At 37.9% G+C, this 26,735-nt stretch overlaps 1 protein-coding gene across 1 annotated transcript; it reads right to left on the bottom strand.

Moving 5' to 3' along the window:
• Window positions 1-1,886: 1,886 nt before the first annotated feature.
• LOC114543229 lies at window positions 1,887-4,423 on the bottom strand. Its single transcript, XM_028562308.1, has 4 exons — window positions 4,079-4,423; window positions 3,596-3,963; window positions 3,127-3,364; window positions 1,887-2,678 (listed from the first exon to the last, which is right to left on the bottom strand). The coding sequence occupies exons 1-4, from the start codon at window positions 4,421-4,423 to the stop codon at window positions 1,887-1,889; spliced, it is 1,743 nt and encodes a 580-aa protein (XP_028418109.1).
• Between the last annotated feature and the right edge of the window lie 22,312 nt (window positions 4,424-26,735).

Genomic DNA, 26,735 nt, shown 5'->3' with positions numbered 1-26,735 from the left:
ACTGAATTTGATATGGCAATGGAAGATATCATAGGCCAGTTTGAAAGTCAAGAAGAAACTGCTTGTAAGGCTAAAGAAGCCAAGGATGCTGCACGCTCGAAATATGCTAGGGAAGCTGAAGAGATAAGACAAACGGCTATGGAGACATTTCGTGAAACCAAAAAACGTGCAGAGGGGGGAATCGGAAAAGGTTCAGATGACGAAGATGGCAGTTCGTCATCAGACACGCTACGCTCAACTAAAAAGCGTAGAGGCAGTGTAGTGGATTACTTGCTCAAAACAACCGAGTGTAACAAGGAAATTAAAAAACAAGAGCTGGAAATGAAACAAATGGAGATCGAGATTCGTAGGGAAGAATTAGAACAGAAGAAGAGGGATGAAAGTATGCTTCAAGCATTAATAGCATTAGCTAAAAAAGACTGAACATGCACTATATAAATTGTATGTATTTTTTTTTTATTTGTTGCAAGGAGTATGCAGGCTATTTATCGATTGGAGAGACTAGAGTCTGTAATTCTTACATTTGTTCTGTTATTCTTTTGTATATCCAGGCATATTTTGTTCACTTGGTTTGCATACAAAACTGGTACTACAGATGTTATACTAGGTCAGAGATCCCAATTCCCTCTCAGACTTGCATGGGGAATTACTGTGTCGGGAATGCTGTTTGTTAGCCGACAATGAACTCAGCTTTGTTTAGACATGATTTATTACTCATAAAAAAATATAACAATACAAAAGAACTTTTTCAAAAACCTCACGTTCACACAACGTTTTGTTGAGCCTTCCTTTTTTGTCCCCTGATCAGCGGTAACTCTACTGTATTACTTAGTCTTATGTGCAGGAATATTCCCAACACTCTCCCCCTATTTGATTTGGAGAGATCAAATAATTATATGAACAACTACAACATCTTAAGTTATGAGTTCTATGGTTAACTTTCAAGTTCAAACTCGGCAACGTTCTTGATTAGCTTCTCGGCTTCTTGTGCGGCTTTCCGTTTTGGTCGGAACTCCCTGGCTTCTGCATTCAATTCAACTGCTGGTTTCTCCACTGGAGGATCATCACGTTCTAATTCCAATGGATACAGCTGTTGGACCACACGGTCGAGATATGGTTTTCCGGCTCGTAATCGTACAGCTCTAACGACACCATCTCGACCCTTAATAGGTTTAACAACAACACCTAGATTCCACTTGCCACGGTTTCGCTCGTCATTCTTAATAAGTACGACTTGACCAATTTTGATATTTGCCTTTTCCCCACCTCGTAGATCATGTCTTTATCTGAGACCTCGCAGGTATTCGTTGGTCCAACGGGACCATAAGGCGTCCTTGCATCGAGATAGGTACTTGGCTCGCTTTCTCAATGGATGATCTTCAATCTTGCTGGAATCTTCTTCCGGCAGATTATTAGGTTGTCCGAACATCATGGCATTTGGTGTTAAAGTCGGCAATTGGATATCATCGTCTTGGTAAGCTAAAGGTCAATTGTTCAATGTGACTTCCACATCCAGGATAATTTCTTCGAGTTCGTCCCATCTTAGATTTGCCCGACCGATCGTCTTATACAGCGCTCTTTTAACAAGTCCAACCATTCCAGCGCTCTCTCAACAAGTCCCACCAAGGGGCCTTGCTCAAGTTGAACTGCCACACGATTTGTTGATGGGCCAGGTAGTTTTGAAAACGTTCATCTTTCATTATCTTACGGATCCAATTTGCAGCCGAAACAAAAGTTTTACCATGTCCGAGTAAACTTTCCGCGGACGTCCTCTTCGTGCTATGGATCGCTTAAAACTGTTTATGAAATTCTCGGTAGTTTGGTCATGAAGTAATTCTAAATGAATAGAACGAGTTAGGCTGCAGGCGAAGAGCAAGATGTACGCTTTAAAAATCTTTCGTCTTATTGATCTTATAGATAAGGGGCCCAGCATAGTCGACACCAAGAACTTCGAAGGGAATTGATCCAACAGTTCTGTCGAGCGGCAGATTTCCAACTGGTGGATTATGATAGGCAGTTGCCTGGAAACGCGTGCACCCGTAACAGCCCGCAATCACTTTCTTTGTTGACTGGCGAAGTCTTGGTATCCAGTAACGCTGACGTAACCGGGTCATGGTTAACCCAACTCCCCCATGCAACGTTTCGACGTGAGCATCTTCAATCATTTTCTCACTGAGCAACGTGGCAAGCGGTACATAAATTGGATACAAGCCTTGGATTCTTCCGCGGCATTCAAATAGACCATTTACGTTTCTTTGAAGATTAAGTCTTAGCTGATCGTTCTTAAATTGTTCCGTTTCGATTTGTCTTTCGGTGAATTTCTTCACGAGCAACTCCACTTGAGTTTCGGTTTCAGTTGTTGTCAGCGGATCACTTTGTTTCCGAGTCTTGCCCAGCGTTGCCCTGAAGTTGTTTACAAATCTGGTTATCCAACCGAGGATACGAACAGATTTCCAGAAAGTGTGCTTTTGCAGCAGTTCATCCACTTCTTCTTTGACTTCTACAACTGCAGCAAACAAATTCTTGACCAACTTAACTTCAGATTCCGACTCTTTACCGGGTTGTGCAACTATGTCCTCAGGCCATTGATCGGGATAAGGCAGCCAATCTGGTCCATTCAACCATGACTCGGTCAGGTTATTTGGTAAACATCCACGGCCACCAAGGTCTGCAGGATTCTGGTGTTCCCGACATGCCTCCACTGAATGTAATCCTTGGCGTTCATTTTCTTCGTTCTATTCGCAACAACCTGTTTATAGTTGCCGTTTCCCTTTATCCAATAAAGGGCGGTAGTACTATCTAACCATGCAAAGACTGATGTAACTGGATAACTCAGCGCGTTCTTGACATTGTCGACGAGGGTTGCTGCCATGTGGGCTGATACAAGTTCTAATCGTGGGATAGTCAAATTCTTTTTTGCAAGTCTCGACTTCGCAGCTATTAAGCCTTGATTGACTCCCGATTGCTGGTGCACAACTGCGTACACGGCTGCACACGTACCGTCAGAACTAGTGTCACCGAACGCGTGGAGATGGACTGCTTCAATCAGTTCTTCAAAGGCTGTGATGTGTCAGCATAACCAGGATTAGGTATAGACAGGAGAACGCTTTTGGCAACCTTGCTTACTTGGGTTTTCATTTCAAACTTTCCTCTAACATCAGCCACAATCACATCATAGATCTCAATTCTCTGAATTGTCGATGACATCATCATATCAATATGCCGGTACTCAGTTCGTGAAAGCTGTTTCCTTAGAAGCTTTACCAAATCTGCAGAGATATACGAACTGCCAGCTCTTGTGTCCAAGAGGGCCCTGCATTTTATCCCATTGACAACCGCTACAACAACTGGATATATCACCCTCCTTTACCAGTAGCCAACATCATTTGTTTAGTTGCACTTCCTTGGTCATCACAAATAGAGGTGTGATGTTTCGCATTACACCGAAAGCAAGTTGTTTTACTTCGACATTCGGATGCTCGATGTTTTACACCAGTGCAGTTGAAACATAGTTTTTTCTCTAACAAGATCTTCTTTCGAGATGTAATGTCCACAACTTGGTCGCAGTCTACGGACTTGTGTAGGGTTGACTCACAGAACACACACAGTCTTGGTTTCCCATGATTCCTGCTTGGCATGTAAGAACTTTCCAGATTTTTGTTGATAATGGCTGGTACCCTTGTGATCTGACTTACGGTCTTCTTCTGATATGGGGTTCCTCACACACCATTTTCGCAGTGCTTCGACCGTCTCACCAAATCCCCAATCTTGCCAATTGTCATCTGATCGTACCAAGTCTGCCCGTATGCCTGGTAATTTATCCAGCGTGCTTCGTGCAAACCCCTTTACTTCGTTCAGCTTCCCCATGGTTTCTAATGCTTGTGTATTTGCAACCAGTGTTTCAAAGAAACGATTGATTTTCCTTGCATCGGACCCAGATATGGTTGGTAAGGAAATAATGCTCTGCATATGGGCATTTTGCAACTTCACTTTCTTTCCCATACCGCGTCTTTAGGATAGTTTTCGCTCTTTCATACCCTTCGGTAGAAAAGGGCAGACCATCAATGAATGCACGGACCTTAGGAATAAGCAACTCTTTGAGGTACAGCTTGGTAATGGGGCTGATCTCTGCCTTGTCAATTTCTTTTTCAAATTGCCCCCAGAATCTCTGCCAATCCAAGTGAGTTCCTTGGAATTTAGATATTACTAACTTGGGCAGCTTGGCAGAATTGCATTGGCTTGCAGACTTCATTTTAACTTCCTCTAATCCCCTTTCAAACTTCCGTTTCATTTCTAGTTTAGCTCCCTCGAGTGCCATCTCTTCCTCATAACGTTTCCTACGCTTTTCTTCTTCAATTCCTCCATCCTTATCCTCAGCTTTCTGGAGTTCAATTTCGCGCAGTTTCTCACTCTGTTGTTTCATTTCACTGATAACATTTTCAAACTCAAGTACAGTTTGTTCTAAGTCACGGCTCCATGTTCTAACTTATGTGAGGTCATCCCACTGAGCTATATAATAATTCCTGGAGGACCGGCTCCTAATGTTTTTTTCTCAAAAAGTTAAGCAAGAAACATGGCGGATTTTGTCGCTGACGCCAGATATGGTCCCACTGGGCAATGGTATTGACCACTGACCAACCGCGATCCAAGCCAACAGACGTTTTTCTTCACCCTCCGGTTTTTTGCAAAAAATTCCCGCCTTGAACAGTTTTTCAAAGTGTTTACACGCATTTAAAACGTTAACCAAGGTTTTTGAAAATTTTTCATAAATATGCCGCGTTTTTGTTCAGCTTTTGGATGCCGTAACCGACTGTCAAAGGAAAATATTTCTTCCCATCGGTAAGAATCTTCAGATTTACATTTCAAATAAAATATTTAAATGTGTTTTAAAAAATGCGATATAATTCTTAGGTTTTTACAAGACTGCATTAACTCACGACAGCAAAACAGCGGATTAACATTAAAAATAGGCTTGGAGTTATTTCTGGATTAAAGCGCTATAAATATAGTTTTTAAAAATTTCATATTCTTTTATATTTTACGTATTGTATTTCTGTATATTTTAGATATTGTATTTCTGTATTTGCATATTTTAATTATATTTCGAAGTCACGAAAGACGCCATCACGTTCAACACGTCGCCGTGTAATTGCAATAGTTTAGGTAGCCTATAAATGTAAGCGCCCTGATTTTACTCTTGAACTGAAGCTTGCTATAATAGGTTTGCAGACGATGTATTAATTTAAGTCAGGGTCAAGTACGGTCAAGAGTATAATCCTCATTTAATCTTTCTAACATTCACTTGTATGCACACAGTTAATGGATTTGGTTCATTTGAACACCAGCATTTAAATACTAATTATTGCACTGCATAGATTTTCTAATATCTTAGATCATTAGTACATTGTTATTATATAGCTTTCCAGATATGAAAATTTATCCTGAGATACGTGCTATGTGGGTTAAAAATGTAAATAAGAACTCCCCAGTCCAGTTTGTACCTACAAAGGGAAGCCGATTATGCTCAGAACATTTTGCAGTGGAGACGAAACAGCAGACTGGAAGCAGAGTGATATTGAAGCAAAATGCTATCCCAACTATATATCAAAAATCTCAGGTCAATACCAAATATTGTTAGTACAAGATATAGTAATTATTTGCAGTAAATAGTTTGAATATGGTTAGATGCATGCCACTGGATGTGACAATATGAACATGGTATATACAGCCTGAGGGTCATTTTAGTATATTTGTCTCATTAAATTGGCTATATTGTTGAAATTATTAGGGGATAAACAATGTAGCTGTAAATGTAATGTTTGAGAAAAAAGGTTTATTACAAAGAGTAAAATTGGTAAATGAGGTGAGTGAAGGAGCATTAGGTTTGGAGGTCAGAAATGCAATTGGAAACAAGGAAATTGAATATATGAGGATGGCTCTGGGCAATCACAATTGAAGACAGTGTAAGTATGGAATACAACGTAGGTAATGAAGACAGTTTAGGTATTGAGGGGGTCACTGAAGAAATTTCTAGTAGTAATGAAGGTGTAAGTATACTCGGAAGGAAAAGAAAACTTGAGGATGAAGTGATTTTGGATCAGGTAAGCACTGCTCTGAAAAAGGCTCATATTACTAGAACATCTGGAGCAGCGAATCATGATCACACATATCACATCAGTAAATCTCGTTGTAGTTTGAAACAACAAGTCGATGATGTTGTCAGCAAATTGACAAAGTTGCAGAAGAGGTATAAAGTATCCGAACAAAAGACTCGGCGTCTGAAGAGAAAGGTTGTGACTCTGAGTTCAGTGGTAAGTGAGTTAAAAAAGAAGAGTCTTATAAATAGTGATTGTGCCTCAATCTTGGAAACAACCTTTTCCGGAGTTCCAAAGGAACTGATGAAAAGGTTGGTGTCGCAAAAAAAAGAAAAATCCTGGCGCGTATCTACCTGAGCTAAGGTCATTTGCTCTGACCTTAAAGTTTTATTCAACGAAGGCATATACAATTATGTTCGGAAAAGTTTCAAGCTAGGGCTGCCACACGTATCTGTGATCCGATCGTGGTATACGTCGATGGATGGTGAACCCGGTTTCACGAAAGATGCTTTAACAGCTTTGAAAGCTAAGGTCCTTGCTGCAAGAAGAGATGGTGAAGAAGTTGTTTGGGCTCTCACCTTGGATGAGATGTCTATACGAAAACACGTCGAGTGGGATAGCAAGAGAATGCGTGGTTATGTCGACCTCGGAACGGGCATTAAAGACGACTCTCTACCTGAAGCTACCGATGCTCTTGTGTACATGGCCGTTTGCGCAAACTCAAGTTGGAAATTACCCTGTGGATATTTTCTGGTGAATGGGCTGACTGGTGAAGAGAAGGCCAACTTAACGAAAGAATGCATTCGGAAATTGCACGAAGTCGGGGTGAAGGTGATTTCTTTCACATGCGACGGTCCATCGACCCACCAGGCGATGTTAAAGGAGCTCGGCGCAATTCTTACACCTGATAGCCTGCAGGCGTCTTCTTGGTTTTCTTATTTGCTTCAAAGCAGTTTTGGGATTGGCCGACGATCTGGTTATGCCGGAGAAACCGGTTCTGAAGTACCTTCTGACGTACAAGATGAGTCAAGATCACTTGGAGTTGTTCTTCGGTGCTGTGCGAGCATGCGGAGGATGGAATAACAATCCAACCACATGGCAGTTTGTAGCCGCGTACAAGCAACTGTTGATGAGGCACAATATTAAAGGAGGTCATGGAAACTGCGTTGCTCTAGATGACACTCAGATATTAGACTGCATCAAAGCTCAGTGTGAAATTGAACAAACGCCAACTGGGATCTCAGACGTAGCGATTGCAATACGACCTGGAGTTGAGAGAGCCAGCTGCCGTCGATCATGACTACTGTGATGTGCCTAATGCCATTGAACTGTCTGAGTACAAGAAGGCTGCAATATCGTATATTGCTGGACGAAGCGAAGTGATACGTCTCGAAGATGGTGACGAAAAAGATCCATTGCACCCAATGTACAACGGTGCTGACGACGACGGAAGAGAACATACCGGACGTGTTCGTAACATGGAAAACGAATGGAGGTTTGAAGCTACCGTCACATGGACTGATTAAGATTTGTGAAGAAACGGAGAAGTGCGTTATGAGAATGCTGAATGATGTGAAACATGTGTGAAGAACGGGGTCTTTAGCACGTTAGACCAACACATGTTTGACTTAAGTGCAGTGGACAACCACTTGTTCACTCTGATAAAGTGCTGTTCTCAGAGTTATGTCACGATTCGAATGCATTATTTATGTAAGTTAAAAAATGCAAGTACGCATGAGAAGGTAATAAAGCAGTTTTCAAAGCTTGTGTTATTCAAACACCAGTAGAGTTGACACGTGACCTGGGCACAGCAGTGTGCTTTCGAGGTTTGCCTGTATGCCTGTGGATGGAATGTCAATATATAACTTGCATGAATTTAACCTTTTCATTTTTTTATGACGCAAAATCATTTGAGATTCCTTCATTTTCCTTTACATCTTTTAAATTTTTTTTTAATCTTTACAAAGTTAAGCAAACCTTTGACTATAAAGACAAAAGTTGCTTATATTTGTAAACAATATTATTTATATCTGCAGCCTTGTTTCTAATGTTTCAGTTATAGACATTGCATTTTCGAAAGGTTGAGCGTATCCTGGCACAATCATTTGTGTTTCTAGGAAGTGTGCATTGTTGAGAATGCATTGTCAACGTAACCTGCACATTTTAGATGTGTCTAGGGGTTGATAGAAATAATGTGTATGTACGGTGTTTGAAAACTGGACAAACAAATTATATATTTTAAATTTAATGATGTCCCTAGAGGTAATATTACATTTTTGTTTTCTATTTTTTTTTAAATGTTTTATCCAGTTCTAGTGCCATTAATTGTGTGCTTTTAATCCATATCTGTTAGTTTAAGAGAAAATGGAAAGATTTCACTGCAACCATGAATAATAAATTAAGAATTAAATTATAATTTTGTAAAATATATTGTAATATACTAATTATGTCTTATATTTATATATGTATGATGTAAACTTGTTGTTAAAATCTTATGGGCCTATCACGGGGCGAAAAGTTAGGTTTGCGAACTTGTAAATCTAATCGCAAATCTGCGACAAAACTTAATTTTGACCATAGTTTGCCAGATTTGCACGCGTGTAAACGTTTAGTTTGCACTCGCATGTAAAACAGTTGCAAAGTTGGCATCCGCTGCGATTGCATATGGTGCAAACATATTGCAAACCCAGTAACTTTACCAGATTTGCAATGGGTTTGCTTCGCGTGTAAACGCATAGCAAACATTAAATTTGCTATAGATTTGCTTCGCGTGCAAAACCATAGCCCAAACGTTAAATTTGCATTATTGTTTGCCTCGCGTGTAATTGTGCTGCAAATAATGATTTTGCATGGATTTCCACAGCGTGTAAACCTCTTGCAAGCATAATAAGTTTGCAACAGATTTGTGTCGTGTGTGAATTTAAAGCAAATAATACATCCAACCACAGTTTTGCGTTTCTTGCAAATGCGTGGCAAAGCTATATTGAATTTGCAGTACATTTGCATCACTGTAAACTGGGAACAAAATAAACAAATGACAAATAATTTCCTTTGTAAACTATGTATTTAGTATGCATTACTTTACAAATACAATTCTACGATTGTAATCAATGAAAACACAAATTCCTTTAAAAAATGTTATCAAAGCGACAGAAATTCAAGACTCTACAGTAAGATTAAACAATCAGTCTTATAATCTCTCTAACTCTATATATTTGTTCATATAATACCTTGTATATAGCAGCTTTGCCGAAAACAAAGGATTTACAGAGACCTATTTGAAAACAACGCGTTAGGCAAGCCTGAGTTAAGGCTGTTTTCCACTTACGCGTTTTTCATACGCACGTACACGCACCTAAAAGTCTAAATCCTTATACATGTTACCTTTGAAAAAACTAAGTGAATAAATCGAAGGAAGTTAGTTTTCTGCACATTTTAGTACGCATTAGTTGACCTAGATGTAAAATATTAAAATTTAAAAGCATTTAAAAATTTCCAAGTGGAAAGCAGCCCTATATAAGCATTCTTAATAAATTGTCAGTTTTGCGGAACCAATCAAACTTCGTGTACCATCAAGATTTCCGCGTTTTTCCTCATTTGAGAAAGGTCTATTGTATTGTCGCTATATACAGTATACAGTGCATTGGCTTTGGCTCAAGGTTTAATGCTATGAAAACATATAACGATAACTAGAAACATTAACATTGGATAAACTAGGACAGCACTCGACATCCTAAGAAAAGGGCCTTTTCATGGAGATTGTGCATCGATTTCGGCGTGATAATTGCAGTGATAAGGGTAGGTATTAAAGATATAATGTTGGGAGCATTCCTATTGAACTAAACCTTGTAGTGTGCTAAGAAGGGAGTAATCATTATTAATTATTATTTTGATGATGCGTCCGCATGAAACGGCCTTTCATCTAATGATGCCAAGTTTTAACTTCTTTAAAAAGCCTTCTTTAAATGGGAAACGTCGCATTAGTTAATCTGCACAGCCCAACGAGTTCACTTTTTCAGTTATGATCTTTTTTTAATTCCGGAGCTAAAACTAAATGTTTGTGCATGAACCGCTCTCGTTGAGTTGTACATATATATTAATCTAATCCGCACTGAAATCGTGCGTTTACCATGCAGGGTACCAGAGAGTTATTGCCCTATCATCCAGCCAGGAATGCCGTTTGGAGGATTGCTCTCTTTGAGACTTCCTTGTTGTCGTGGTTTGCTCATCGTCTTTGATTTTTCAGATGCCCGTCGGGTCCATTTCCGATCAAGGCTCTGCAAAACATCGTTGAATCGTCCACTTCTCCAAGAGAGTGGACGTACCACCAATTTTTTTCTCTTTGGGGCATCGACATCATCGTCGCTATCTGGCTCTCTGCCACCTTCATCTTCCGAGTCAGTCACAGACTCCTCGGCCGACATCGATTCCAGTATGAGGCCTCTTTTGACGTCTTGCCTTGAGGCCTCATTGAGACTGGACGTCAGCTCTAACGCCTTCTTTCTTCTACTAAGTTTCTACACATATCAATATACCCAGAATTAGAAAAAATATTACTATACATTTAGGCTTGGACGTAAGGCCCGGTAAAGGATAACGTCAAATGTTATCATTTTGTCCATGGACGAAAAGGGTAGGACGGGATCAATTTTTAGGACCAAAAGATCTGGGAGCATTCTCCCAAACCTCTAAGAGAGCTTTTTTTCTTAAACTGATTACTTTCCCAACACCATGCAGCCAAACGTCAGGTTATTCATTACTGTGGTACAATATTACATGAACCAATTATAGGAGCCTAACCATACTATTTAGGGGCTGTTTACATGAGCTCGGTTACCCGAGATTCAACGAAGCGTGAGATGATTTTGAGGTATTGAAATGAACAGATAACTCGATTCTGGCAGTCGTATAATCACCACAACAATAGCAAGGCTTATTTCAATGACCTCAAAGTACTCTCACGCTTCGTTGAATCTCGGGTAACGGGGCTCATGTAAACAGCCCCTAATGGTCCAATGGTTCATTATTTATAAAACTGTGACCGGTTTTTATGTTGGAGGATAGGGCCTGAGCCTTCCAATTTTAATTGTTAGACTGAAAAAAAACAAACCTTCAGAACTCTTGCCCTTCTCCTTTCCCGTTGGAGAATGACAGGTGCACTGCCGTCGGCAACAGCGTTGCTCTTTCTCCTTTTAGTGTGAAAGTGAGAACGGAGGGCTCCTATAAATAGAAACAAATACGGTCCTTAAGCCCCGTTTACACTACACTCGATTTATTGGCACTGCACGGCTAAGATGGGTACCCGTACCCATTTCATTCGTGCTCGGCCTTTGTTTTGGTAGCCTGAACACTAATAAAATTGGGCACGGGTACCAATTTTAGCCGCCGTGCCGTGCCATAAAATTGAGTGTAGTGTAAACGGGGCTTTAGTAAACGAATGCAGTTTCAGATAATTATCAACTTGCAATTGAGCTACACCACGTATCCCTATTAATGCAAAGCTTCGGTCCGTTAACCGAGTGCAATCAAAAGGCGGTACTCGTCCAAACATTTAGGGGGACAGGTTTTAGCAAAAATTTCGCTAATATCAATTTCGGATCGAACATAGCTATGTCGGTACCTATACACACATAATCTATAGATCATTACATTATCCTGTCGAACATGTCAAGTTGTTTATAATCGTGCAGAGTTTAAAAATATGGAACGTTTCTAGTTTCACAACAGTCGCAAGGGGATAGCTTAGTTATTTGTGCGTCCCCGACAACGTAATAAAGAGCAATAAAACTTTCTAGCGATCCCTTTCTTTCGAGTTACAAAAATTTTATACCTTAACCCCCTTTGAAATATCGATTTGTTATCGCTAAATGTACAGTCTAGACTAGTAATATCATTTGATTTAAAACTGTAATACATTCGGGCAGAGCTACATGCACGACGATCTTAGAAAGTTAGTGAGTAAGCTATATACCGTTTCCCCGAGTTGTGAAATATAAATTTGTGACATGCCACAGGCCAGAGTTATAACATCTCATGCACGCAAATTCCATGTTCGCGTTCCGAACATAAGCAAGCAAGCGTTGAGTTCTCCATGCAAGCTGGCTGGCAACTTTCGTGCGAATAAATTAAGCCGAACGTTATTAAACGTTTGTCTAATAAGAGCTTGCTATTCTACGGATTCAGCGCTGTTAGCCAATGGGAAACTGTATTTTAACGATGGTTTCGTTCAGTAATGAGACTTTGCGTTCGTTTCAACGCCTTCGGTGAATGTTAACTACTAGAACACTGCACTCTGCAGTCGATATATACAAGCATTGAAACAGTAATATGTCACGCCGTGCGGATTGTTAGGCTATCTATAATCAAAGTACGGCATTTGTGGATTGTCGATCGGATATTATATAAAAGTATTATTTTTCGAGTATTTAGCGTAATGAGTATTACTTGCGTGATAATTTTTGTCGTGTAAGTCCTGAAAAAGCTTAAAACAATTTTCTTGAAAGTTTTATATTGTAAATATTTATTTGTTTTTCGCTCAATATTCATTTGTAAATTTTTGCCATAATTAACACTTATTTGCTCGAGACCTGTCGATATTTCACGAGGCGAAGCCGAATTTACATTTTCTTTTGTCTTAAAGGATCAATGCCATTGTTAATAAGCATGTTGCGGTTGCCGTGCCGTTGTATTTTTAAAACTCACTATTATAACGCCGAATGAACGCCGAAAACGCCGAATGAACGCAGCGACGCCTGCTTTTTAGGGTTGACACACCGGATGTAGCAAATTTCAAGCAAATTTGTTTCCGGATGTCACAATCCAGTGGGCATATTGCAGGTCACAAATTTGATCCACGCTGCATGGCGTGTGCCTTGCCCTTGGTGTCGTGTAACTGTGGTGTAATCAAGTCGTCGTTTTGAAAAGGCTGAGAAGTCACGATGTCTATTACCATTTCCTAGTATCTCTTGAATCAAATTTTATTTTCAGAATGGAGGTCAGTATAACAAGTTTAGTATTTGCTGCCTGCCTGGCTTGTACCATCATTGCATTAAAGAAACCGCATACAGTTTGTACTTTATATATTACAAGCCTGTCAAAATAGTAAAGTCAAATTATTTTTATTTCTTAATTAGATCCGTTACACTTTAGCTGATATCAAAGGAAGGGAAGGGGATAGGTTTAATTCATAGGTAGTAGTTAAACAGTTTGAATTATTTCACACATGAAATCATACCAAACAAGATTACTAGTTTTTTTCAAGGATATATAAATGTGGTTTATTTTGCCTGTGATAAGAGTACAGTATAACTTATAAGTAAAATGGATGAAAAGGCTTCCAACCTGACACTGTATATTTATTAACCCCCCTCCCCTAGATGAAACACACTTAGCCGATTGTATTTTTGATTATGGACCAATAACTGGGTTTTGGCTATTTAGTTTCGAACGCTATAATGGGATATTGGGTGATTATTTCACAAATAATAAGTCTGTCGAGCTTCAAATGATGCGAAAGTTTTCAAAGGATCACACTGTCAGCAATTTGGTGTTTCCCGCAGAGTTTAAGGATCAATTGCAACCATTATTGGATAATGCTAAGAGTCGAAACAATTCGAGCCTGTTACTTGTCAATCATGAGGTGGTATTGAAGTTACTGAAGTTAGCGGACGGTGTAGTTGACATTAACGACGAACTGTGGTTTAATGTTTCGAGCTTTTCTTTTGGTGGTCCACACGCAATTGAGAGATTTGATCACGATGAGTTAAGATACCTTACGGAGGTTTACCAAATGTTTTTCCCATCCGTTTCCATTTTTTCCATTCCTGAGTTCTTTGATAAGTATGCCTCTGTGGACTGTGCTGGCGAACAGTTTGGGTCTCAGTTCTCTCGGCTGAATCGTTCCTCCCACATTCTTGCCAAGTGGGCCGCCCAACATGGTGGAAACGTGAGTACCGATTCTACTGATGTAAGACCGGGAGACGTTCTCTATTTTGTCAAACAGACTGTAACTGTCGGCGAACGTGTTTGCACTTTTTGCTTTGCTCGTGTGAATTGGTTTCAGTACCACCCTAAGCGTTTCTCATGTGGCAAGTCGGATGGTAGCCCAGAAGTTTGGTGCGCTAGCTTATTTGATTGTTTTGGTGCATCTGCGTTTATTCCCGTTCAACGAATTTGCGGAAAGTTTCTCCCTGGCTATGACAAACTAAATGGTGAAAATGTTTTATTTGTTCTTCCCTTGAACAAAAAGTGTTTTTTATAATCCCAGTGTATGTAAATTTGTAAGGATGTTATAGTGTTATAAAATATGTTCAAAGTTGACAGATTTAGTTTAATGGGACTTTAAAAGGAACAAAGTTTTCCCTAAGTGTATGCAGCATATAATCTCATATACGTTATTTACTCTCATGTTATGTTTTAGTTAATTATGTCCCCAATTCAACACATGAATGAAATGATTTTTTAATCTGACCAAATTAAGCCATTACATGTGAACGAGGCTCAGGAGCTATTTTTTTCCAAATTCTTCAAAGTTAAGAACTCTTTTTATACATGTGTCGAAAGAGTATGTTTTGCATCTTTGCACATGGCTTATGAGAGTAAAACTTGTAATTCATTTCATTTAATTGAGGCGATGACGTAATTACCAAAAGGGTCTAGTAAATATTTCAGCTATTATAGGGCATGTTTAGTGTGAAAAGATATCTCATGCCAACCAACGAGATGAGTAAAAGTTATAGAAATATAGTTGCTATGTCGGGCAAAGTTATATTTTGCACTGTTAAAATAACCATGTTTGCTAATCTAATAACTTGCAGTTCATTAAATTACGTAGGGCTATATTTTTTGCGTTTCCCAATCAAACTTAGCCTTGCAGTTTCGAGTGAAAGTTTCACTCAACTTGTAGCTGTGTTATTGAATTCGGACTTCACTTTTATCGCTTGGTTTAGAATTTGCTTTTATATGTATATACAAGCTGAAATTCTTCATTTACAATAGCTCGTGTTTTTGAAAATCCTTAACTCTCAAAGTATGAATTAGATGCACGCCAAATTTGATGGTGACTAAATTCCGCGATACATAACATCGTCTCACCATAATCCGTACCCAATGAATTGTAAGTTATAAATTATAATCCATGAATGGGTGTTCCTTTCTTTAACGCGTTATTAGTCGTGTACTAAGCGGTATTCGACTTTATACTTTGAGTTACAATTATATTCATTCAAATTTATTTCGCATAACGTTCCAAAATAACCCTTTAAGGAAGGGCGTAGCAACGTCTTTGAGTAATTCTCATAAAATGCTGTGGAACTCAGCCTAAATAAACAAACAAAACTTTTATCTTGGCTCTTCTGGCTTACGACGAAGAAGCAGTTGTGGTGCGCACTATACAACAGTTTAAAAAAATTCAGTTCCTTTAGCCACCATGCAATAGTATCACAGGGAACGGGATGGTGAGGTTGTGGTGAATCTCCTCGTATAGGTTCGGTCCATAGGCGTCAATCGAACGTTAATTGAGGGGGACCATATTCGTATATTTGTTATGCCAGGCTTATTTCTATTGAAAGTGAAGTTGTTTTCAAAAAAATATGAATATGGTCCCCCTCGATTAACATTCGATTGACGCCAATGGTTTGGTCAATTGCAAATAGTGTTTTAAACTTTTAACAATACACAGGCTTGGTTCGCTAGGATAAGCCAAAAACTCCTGGCGTCCCCAGTGTTTGCCAGGTTTAGACGTTTTTAAAAGTTGATCCACATAGAAGATATATATTTATTTTCTTCACGATCCATGCTTGTTATACTTATACGTCAATTAAGTCATCTTCCTTCAAGCGACATACTGCACTCCATCAGCGTCTCCATGATATCGTTAGCCGTAAGATTTTTTAAAAGTTATCGGGTCGCCAACGTAACTATAAGAATCATGCTACTAAATTTGGAAGGCCGAGCGTAGTATAGTAACACTATGATTATAGCAACAGCATTGGTACTACTATAACACTATGATTTGCTATCACACTTCTTATCGTGAATTTGCTCTACCTGTTGCTGGTTCTTTCGTCGCAATGTTCGGTTGGAATTTGAACTTAAATAATCAGTCGAGTTTTCTTCTTCTTCATCTTTTACGAAAAGCAATGTTTATTCCTTCCAGTGCCACTGCATAAAGAATGATATCACACTCGTCAAAAATTAGCACAAAAATATTTACCCTGAAGCGGGTCTATTATTTACCTGTGCGAATAAATTTTTTTTTATCTATTTAAGAAATCCACAACATGACCAAACAGCCTGCATGGTCCAATATATAACAAGGAAATTGACATTTGCTTTGGAATGATCATGACTGTCTTGATTTTCATAATCGCATGTGGTAACTTTAATTACTAGATACCGCATATAGAATTCTCTTACACTCGTGAACAGCGGTATGCCAAGCCAAGGGATGGTTAATTTATAGGTTAAACCGTTTTATTTCCTTTCACAGCAACCAGTGATACAGTCAACCAGTGACGAGAAAAGATTGATGGATACGCCATGCATATTTTAAAAGCTGTTTTATAAAATCAAATTTTGAGGGATCTCGAGTTATTTTCTGGCTATTGCAATAACTCGTATATGAAAATATGTACAAATAACAAACCCAGTAAATCTATGTTTGTATAAACTTAATGCGAATTTGTAATTAACTTAACCATTTGTAATGGGAAGGCTTGTACACTTATATAACATACGAACTTCTTGGCAAATTTTTAACTAAATGTATCTTTGCAAAGGAAATTAATATGAGTAAATCCATATGAAAATTGAACTGCTTTCCTGTTCTGGAATGCAGAGTTCTTGAATACCAGTAATCTGTGTATACTGAAATACAACAGGACCGGTCTGGCCGTTTTTACGGAAAATGAATAGATCTATAGCAAGATATATACGACGTCAAAGCCTGGGTATATATATATAGTGATCTGGTTACCTCTTTGGACGAGATCTCGCCTTTTTCTCCTTGCATTGATTACCATATAATGGAAACGCCCTTATAGTAGCGAAATAATTAAATAAATGTAAAGCTTACAATGTCGTAGTCTCCTAACCATTTTACTATAGGCTTTATTTGTATTGTTTCATAAAGACTCGTTATAAGCTAATACCTCAAAAAATTTCTCGTCTTGTTTAATGTCGTCCTTATAGGCGGGATCATGCAGTAAGCAAACGCAACATTAGCACGCATAATGTGTTTTTATGTATATAGCTACGCGATTCGCTAATATGTCTATACGTGATTATATATATGATTATGTTTATACGTGAGTATTCTCAAATGTTACTTATATAATATTGTGAAACGTCTTTAAAATAGGATAAAGTTTATTGATCTTACTCTAAAGCCGCGTTTACACTAGAGGCCTTGATCTGGGCCTGGAACACGTTCACAATACTGTCTTTCTTGTTAATAATTGACAAAATTTCGAACCAGATGCAAAACTCGCCTAAAAATACTATAGTATCATGCACTTATTAAGTTGAGAATAGATCAGGACTAATTAAAAGCCATTCACATCACAAAAATCGTGCTCAAGTGCAGCTCCAGGCCTGTTAGTCTGTTTTCAGCATTAAAAAAGCGAAGTGCATATAAATTGCCCTAAAAAAGTTTGGCAATGCGTATATATATATATATAACAATATTGTTAATAATAAAGAAACAAGACAAAAATGAGCGAAATAAACAATGTTTAATGCTCACGTGATTGATATTTACAGTAGTCCCTCGCTAACTCGAACTCCCAAGGATAAAGAAAAATTGTTCGAGTTACCGGGGGTTCGAGTTAACCGGAGTTGGTGTCAGATTACGTTTATTATATAAGTAATACAATAAGATATAAAATCCAATCGAATCATTCTTCAAGCGGGATACCAGGCCTCTCAATATGAATGGTCAGCGAGAGTGGACGACGTTTTAGAATTAAAAAGATCGAAAGAATACAAAAGGAACTAAAAAAGTTAGATCAATAACGACCGTAGCACCACACAAAATCTTTTAAAATTATACACTGATTAACTTGTTGTTATTTTGATAGTTTCCAGTTGTCAAAATTCTATCTTCTCACATTTTAAAGTTTGCTAATCTATGGTTCGAAACCAAAGTTCGAGTTAACCGGATATATTTGACCAAGGGGAAACAAAATTTGTTCGAATTAGCGAGGAGTTCGAGTTAAGCGAGTTCGAGTTAAGCGGAGTAAATTACTATAAAAAACACTATCAAATTCAAGGGGAATTGGATTTAGTTCGAGTTAGCGAGGAGTTCGAGTTAAGCGAGTTCGAGTTAGCGGGGGACAACTGTATATATTTGTATATATATTTATAGGGACAACCTTTTTGATAACGACTGTATATATATATAAATATATATATAAATATATATATATATATATATATATATATATATATATATATATATATATATATATATATATATTGTCCAGTAATATTACGAGGATATGTTCAACAATATATATATATATATATATATATATATATATATATATATATATATATATATATATATATATATATATATATATATATATATATATATATATATATATATATATATACATATATATATATATATATAAATATGGACAAATTTTGTATTTAACTACCGCCATTCAATTGAAAGGTAGTCAAGCATTTTATATATTACATTAATAGGTATACTTCAGTTAGAATTGTCGTCGACAATTCTAAAATATAAGCACGAAGCGAATGATATGAATATTGCTTTAATTAACACATAGCATTGTATATTTCTGAAGCGCCCTTAAATTTGCCAGCTCGTACAACCTTTCGCAAATTTCTTGCAAAGTTGTAATTAACTTTGCAATGAAAATTTGTATTAGACAACCTGTTTGCAAAATTCAGTGCAAAAACTACCTTTGATGCAAATTTGCTATCGTGCAAATCTTGCGAACAAGTAGTTTGCACGCGTGTAAACGATTTGCAAACCAAACTCAAATTGAAAGGCTTGCAGTCATATATGCACACATGCAAACCCGTGGCAAATTTTGTTATAAATTTACGACAAATTTGCACGCGTGCAAAACCCGTGGAAAATTTAGTTATAAATTTGCTCCAAATTTGCACGCATGGCAATTTAGTGCAAATCTAGATCCAAATTTGCACGCGAGCAAACTGGTATGCAAAATTGCCGCAAATCGGAAGGTTGCGTTTTACAAAAATACACGCGTGCAAAATTGAAGCAAACTTAGTCTTTTGATTTGCAACTAGTTTGAGTTGCGTGTAAACTTATGCCAAATCCAACTTTTCGCCCCGTGTATAATCTGGGTGGTTTAATCAATCCAAATTAGGCTCTGAACCAGATCAAAATGACCTTATTTTGTGAATCAAACAAAATATTTTAAACATGAATATAGGAACACAAAGACATAAAAACATTATATGTTATAAAAATACTGATGTTGAAGTTTGCCAAGCAACTATTCCATTTTTCTTGACACTTTATATACCGAGTTGGGAACAGCAATTAACTCACTGGAAAAGTATCACTCAGCCAAAAAAAAACCACTTAAATTTTACTTCATCAACATGGTAATCAAAGTTTGTTGGAATATAATTTTACATCCAGTTTGTGGTATGAAAATCTCATTGACTTTATGCTTGACAAGAAGAATGGCATTCTTCTGCATTGAGAATTCATCCCAGTGAATATACACAAGATGGTGAATGAATTTATCCTCACAGCTTAATACTGAAGAAAAAAGTGGCAATGTATTGACATTATTGGCATAAAACGCTTCAATGCCATTCTTCATAAATATAAAAGCTACAATATCTATGAGTTTTGGCTTTCGAGGTCATTCAATCTGATAGGAATTGCGAGCATAACAAGTCTTGCTGAAACCACTAATCTTTGTCGGAAACGCAAATGAGTGGGCACATTTTTGAGGTGAAATTAAAATATCTCCTCAATGCAAGGTTGTTTGGCTAAAATCTCTTACTCCATTCTTCGTTGGCATCAGAGGCACCAATCTAACTAAAATTAATTTGTTTCTGTAGTTTAGTTTTTAACGTAGAGCGAGAAGAAGCAAACAATATTGAAGTTGCAACCCCTGATTCACCGGTCAAAACAAATGCACTAATTCGTTATCATTTCTGGGGGTTTTTCCTGTGTGCCTGGACGAAAGATTTGTTTGGTTTGATCATAGTTAATATGAGAACCATTATATTAACCATGCTGTGATTGATCTCCTCTACAAACTTGATGTTGATATTATCTTGCTTATAACTATAAGCTAAACCCTGCTTATAAATTACAGTTACATTTGTTGGTTTCCAAACGTAACAGGATGTTTTTCTGTATTTTTGTAAATGCGAAACAAACAAGTTTGTTATTTTCCGCTGCTAGCTAACTGTTTCTGGGTTAAAAGCGCGTTTTAGCAAATAATGCGCAAATTGCGGTAAGCAAACTGTATCCGTTGCGCAAGTGCCAACTTCTAGGTATTTCATTCCGGTGTTGCTGCGCATAAATACCAGCCAAAATCTCAGTTTAGGGCAGTTTTAATGCGGACGCTTGTGAGCAAGCAACTTTGTATTGGATACCTCATTGTCCTTGCATAAGGGCTAAATCTCAATTGTAAGCCGAAAATAGTCATGAAGTCGGAAATGTTTGTGTCGCATAAACCAAGAAGCTTAATAATACAGAAATGCTATAGACTCCAGCGTTCGCTTAGTTTGTCACCTTGCAAAAATTTGAAAAGGAGATTACACGCAAGAAGATTGGTTGATATTGCCGAAAAAGAGAGGTTATTCAAAAAAAATTGTGTGTTTCATTGCAATGAGGTTTGTACTGGTTTACTCGGCGGTGGTAGATCTAAAAGTAAAAGAAAAAATTGCAAGAATGTGTTGGATCAAGCACGGTTTGTTGATTCCATTCGCTTTGCCAAATCGCTTCTCTCGTCTACTAAGAAGCAGTTTTGAAAAACTGTAGCTTCTCAATACTTTGGTGATATGAAGGTAAGCAATAAGAAAGTTGATAAGTTACGTTTATAGCTTGGCGAAGGGATGAAGGTGGAATTCAAAAAAAGTGTGAGAACAACCACGATGATGATAATGTGGTAGGTCACACTTCAACAGGGTCTGCAACAAGTGAATTCGAATTTCAAAGCGGTTCCGAAAGTACAAGCGGCAAAATATCAGATTTAAAAACTAAGTTAATGGAGGCACATTCTGAAAGTACAGGGTCCAAGAGCATAGCATTAATGGATAAGCCCTGTCACAACGGTGACGAAATGACCGAATTCCTTGGCAATGTTATAGGAAGTGCTATAAGCTCAATTTATCGGGAAAATTTCATTGGCCAAAATGAGCATCAACGCGTAAAAACTGAAACTATACCGCCACAGCAAGCTAATTTCACATCTAGTATTAAAAAGACGCAGAAGTTATCAAAGCGTAACTCGCAAACAAATTTCGTAAGTAACTTGACTTCAGATGAATGTCTCAGCTACGAACAAGTTAAACCATCTGCGACCGGATTAGAGTTTCTTAACATCCCAAACGTTTCAAGCGCAACAGCTATGTCTTTATCTGGAAGCAATGTCCCTTCTTCTGGTACGTTTTGTGCAAAACTCAACAAAAAGGTGTCCCTTATTCCACTTCCCTTGGCATGGCGTGATTTACCCGTAAAGAACATCTCAGATAATAATCAAGGAAGAAGTCACAGAGCGTTTTATACTGGTTACACCTCATTTTTCTCAGATATTCTAAAAATATTTAATCCATACTGCTGTTGGATTTTTAAACGAAACTATATAAAGAAGGAAGATTCCAGGAAAAAATCGTCTCCGTATTGGTGCGGTATGGCAGCATGCAAATTCGGAGGTGTTACAGTGCGCTTAAGGATTGAAAACACAGATGAAGGTATATTAGAAATTTGCTTCACTGGAGATGTCTGTCATGATATAACATCAGCAAAGGCAAAGAAAATTACTGGTAATCAACGAGCAAAATTGATTGAACATGCCTGGAACTCAAACCAAGAACCATCGAAGATGCACCGAGACAATCTTCTAGGAATAGACGCAGATTGTTTCGCTGCTGGTGTACGAACAAGAGCAGGTCTTACCAACAGCACAATGAAATGAATTAAACACGAAGCGAAAGCCAGACACCAAAGTGACCAACACTTAGCCACAAGTTTATCATCACAGTTGCATGTTTCCATTGCGGAAGAGGACGAAAAGACCGCCATCAATCTTGGACATGTATGAAGAAATTTTTTTGGATATATTCAAATGCTTCTGTACGGCTTTATCACGAACTATCAAGACACGACATAATTTATATTGATGCAACTGGAAACTTGTTTGCAAATGAAAAAACGCACTCAAGACTTCCATATTACGCTATGGTGTTACGGAATCCTTTTCCTGAAAACTCGCCTGTTCCAATAGCTGAATATAATTATAGCAAGTCGTCATACAGCAGACTCCATTAGAATAATGATACGTAAGCTAAAAGAGCGTGAAAAGGAGATCTTTAACAAGGAAGTAAATCCCGTGCTTGTGATGAGTGATTTCAGTTTGGCAATTATAAATGCCTGCTTGAAGGAATTTAATAACGAGTCATTGGATGAATCTTTCAAACGAGGGTATCGAATTGTGATAGGAAAAGCTACGGTAGAAGAATCACAGAAAACCATACATCACGTATGTTCAGCGCATATGATGCAAATAATAAAACGTCATGCCAAGACCTTGTGCGAATTTAATTATCCAGCCAATAGTCAAATTCATATTGCAATGCGGTTCTTTGGGTTTCTTATATCCGCTTCCTCTTTAAATGAAATGAAAAACATCGTAGATTTGGCGTACGTTATTTTTAAAACAAAGCATATCTCTGCTATGCTGAAAGAAACTCTTGATAAGTTTTCTGAAACTTTTAATACATTTAAAACACATATTATTGATGAAGCAAATGAAGTGGAATCTGATACCGAAAGCCATGAAGAAGATATTGATCTTCTAGAGAATGATGTCATTGGTCCATGTTCCATAAAGACATTTTGGAATGAGGAATTGGATAAGATTAAAAAGGTGACCCCGATAAGGGAAGATGACAACGGTGATATTAATAAGTATTATATGCCACGCTTTTTTGAATATGTTGTCAATGATTATCTTCCATCCTGTATGCTTTGGTCAAATTTACTAATTGGTGACTTAACTAGCATAATGCTGTCTATTCCTCCACCGCCAATTTGACAAAAGTGTCGACGTTCGAAATTATTTAGCAGACAACCAAACCAACGGGGAAATCGAAGATTCATTTTTTAAAATTAAAAAAACATTGTTCATTCAAAGGGAAAAGACACTTACGCTTAGATACATTTATCAGCGAGAATTGGAAAGATAATCTAGCATTACAGAGAAAATTTGTTGACACGATTCTGAAAGAAGGAACGAAGATAAGAAAATCGTCATTTGAGAAATTGAAAAAGCTCGGCTCGGAAGTAGAAGATTACAATGATAAGTCAGAATGGGATTACTCTGCGCTATTAAGTGAATCAATAAATCAATCTGATGATGAGAATGACGATGCAACTTTGTTGCCTGAAGAACAATGGAGGAAAAGATGCCAAAACCGTTCCGCAAGGAAGAAAGGTAAATGCTTGAATGCAACAAGTAAAAAACTAACTTTCAACCCGAATATACCGCAAAAAACTAGGCAAGATGATAACAAATTGACCGCAGCAAACTTTAAACAATTTGAAAGTTTAGTATGGCCTGAGGTTTCCAACAGAATGCACGGATACCACAATGTAAAGAAAGAAATAAGGAGAATATGGAAAAGAGAACAAACGACGACACAAAAGAAAAGGATCGGCGATATAACTACGCATTTCAAACCAGTATCCAAAAATCAGGATAATCAAACATCAGAAAATCAAGATTTCACAAGCGCTACGCACTGTATTTGTCGTCAAAAGAGAAATACAACCTCTGTTCTTTGTGTTTTGTGCAATGAAAGTTTCCATTGCAATTGTGTCGACTTCTGTACAGGTCTTGCAAAATTAATTAATACAAACTACTTCTGTACGAGCTGCATTTACAAAACTTTCATACCCTTTGCGAATTATGTACTTCGTTCAACGGTGCCAACAACTGAATTAAATAGAGAGAACATAGGGAAGCTAAACGATGAATTCGCCGTCTGTCGTGTAGCAATTAGTGAGTTTGGGAAACGCATTAACGCGAACGCGACGGCGACGTCTGCGCGAAACAATTTCGCGGGAAAGTTTAATTTGGGAAGTGCCGAAGTGACATAGAAGTTATAAACGTCTTTGATACAATGTCTAGTAGAGCAGATATATTGCATATACTGTTAATAGCTCACAATAATAGCTATATTTCTGATGCAGAGCTTCTTTGGCTGGATGCCAAGCTACGAAAAAATGATTTTGCACAGTCGAATTGTCCGTACAAAATATATCCTCCTTTCAATTGGGAAAATTACGAGGAAAATACGTGTCAAATGGAACTGCAGTTTGAGAAAGCTTACATTCTACGGCTAAAACATTGTTTAGGTATCCCAGACGAAATAAAATTTTACTAAGGAAGCTACTGCAATGGTCTAGAAGCACTTTGCATACTTTTAAAGAGGCTAGCTTATCCCGTTCGATACTGCAACATGGTTCGTACATTTGGACGATTTGTGCCAGATCTCTGTAAAATAACTTACTGAATGCTTAACTACGTGTATGACAGACATTCATACTTACTGCACCGATGGGATACGCCATTTTTACGGCCAGAGGCACTATAATGTTATGCCAATGCTACCCATATTAAAGGGGCCCCCTTGAGAAATGGCTTTGGGTTCGTAGATGGAACTGTTCGCCCCATATGTAGACCAGAAAAACGCCAAAAAAGTGTGTACAACGGTCACAAAAGAGTGCATAGTATTAAATTCCAAAGTGTTGTGAAACCGAACGGGCTCATAGCGAATCTTTCTGGTCCATGGGGTAGGTTTCTAATAATTTACAAGTTCATCAGTAAGAAGAGTCAGGATAAACACAAAATATTTATTTATAAATATTTTTTCACAGAAGGAAGAAAAAACGATGCTGGGATGCTGGGAGAATCGGGTTTGATGAGAGATCTCGAAAGCTTTGCTCACTCTCCAACTGGTGAAGCTCTGCGTATCTACGGCGATCCAGCATATCCACTGAGAATTCATCTGCAAGCACCATTTCGCGACGCAAATCTCACAGACGAAATGAAAGCTTACAATAAAGCAATGAGCTCTGTTCGTGTTTCGGTGGAATGGCTCTTTGCGGAAATTGTGAAGTGTTTCAAGTTTGTAACTTTTAAACGAGGTCTTTCCATTGGATTAAGTCCTGTTGGAAAGATATACATTGTTTGTGCGCTTTTGCAGAATGCCCACGCATGTTTGTATGGCAACATTGTTTCAGATTATTTTCTACTTCAGCCACCAACCCTTGAAGAATACTTTCAAATAGAGTAAAGTTATCAGGGCCAGACGTAAACAAACTTGTTTAATTAGTTGACTATAAAAAGAGTTGAGTCAGATTTCTTGTAAAATATGTAAATTTCAGTCATAACAATAATATATTTGGTTTGGTGAACATACAAATAATTCGTTAGCGTGAATATACATGAACTGAATATTCTTTTTCTAGCCGAAATGCATAGAAATAATTTTATACTGACTTCTTTGAATATGAAAACAATAGACAAGAGTCACAAATCCCAGTCCTTCAAGACAGTGTCCAACTATAAAATAAACATCTTAACACTCGCAAAATTTTAAATCGAACAAAATATGCCTGGATATACAAAAGAATAACAGAACAAATGTAAGAATTACAGACTCTAGTCTGTCCAATCGATAAATAGCCTGCATACTCCTTGCAACAAATAAAAAAATCAAATACATACAATTTATATAGTGCATGTTCAGTCTTTTTTAGCCAATGCTATTAATGCCTGAAGCATACTTTCACCCCCTTTCTTCTGTGCTTCTAATTCTTCCCTACGAATCTCGATCTCCATTCGTTTCATTTCCAGCTCTTGTTTTTTAATGTCCTTGTTACACTCGGTTGTTTTGAGCAAGTAATCCACTACACTGCTTCAGTCTACGCTTTTTAGTTGAGCGTGGCGTGTCTGAGGACGAACTGCCATCTTCGTCGTCTGAACCTTCTCCGATTGCCCCCTCTGCACGTTTTTTGGTTTCACGAAATGTCTCCATAGCTGTTCGTCTTATCACTTCAGCTTCCGTAGCATATTTCGAGCGTGCAGCATCCTTGGCTTCTTTAGCCTTACAAGCAGTTTCTTCTTGACTTTCAAACTGGCCTATGATATCTTCCATCCCCATATCAAATTCAGTTGATTCAGGGTTCGTGCCACTTTCCCTTAGTTCGTTTGATACGTTCCTCTTGTATTTTGTTTCCAGCAGCCCGTATCTGTCGCGTAGGCTTCTAATGGATTTGAGATTAAATGAAACTTCGGTCTTGCCGTTAAGATTATCCACAATTTTTGCCATGCTGTTCCAATTTGCCGAGAGCCTTTCGGGTGTTCGAACGGTCGTTCAGCAAGTATT

This window comes from Dendronephthya gigantea, unplaced genomic scaffold (genome assembly GCF_004324835.1).
Source record: "Dendronephthya gigantea isolate DGI-Jeju-01 unplaced genomic scaffold, DenGig_1.0 000421F, whole genome shotgun sequence".
Lineage (NCBI taxonomy): Eukaryota > Metazoa > Cnidaria > Anthozoa > Malacalcyonacea > Nephtheidae > Dendronephthya > Dendronephthya gigantea.
This window is presented reverse-complemented; position numbering and strand designations above follow the sequence as displayed.

Bases quoted from the DNA above. Each gene is read 5' to 3' on its own strand.
- LOC114543229 (XM_028562308.1), bottom strand. From the start codon at position 4,423: ATGAAACAACAGAGTGAGAAACTGCGCGAAATTGAACTCCAGAAAGCT. The intron at 3,964-4,078 runs GTCCGTGCATTC...GCCCATATGCAG, and splicing joins AAGAGTTGCTTATTCCTAAG to AGCATTATTTCCTTACCAAC. The intron at 2,679-3,126 runs GTAAGCAAGGTT...CGGGAACACCAG, and splicing joins AGTTTGAAATGAAAACCCAA to AATCCTGCAGACCTTGGTGG.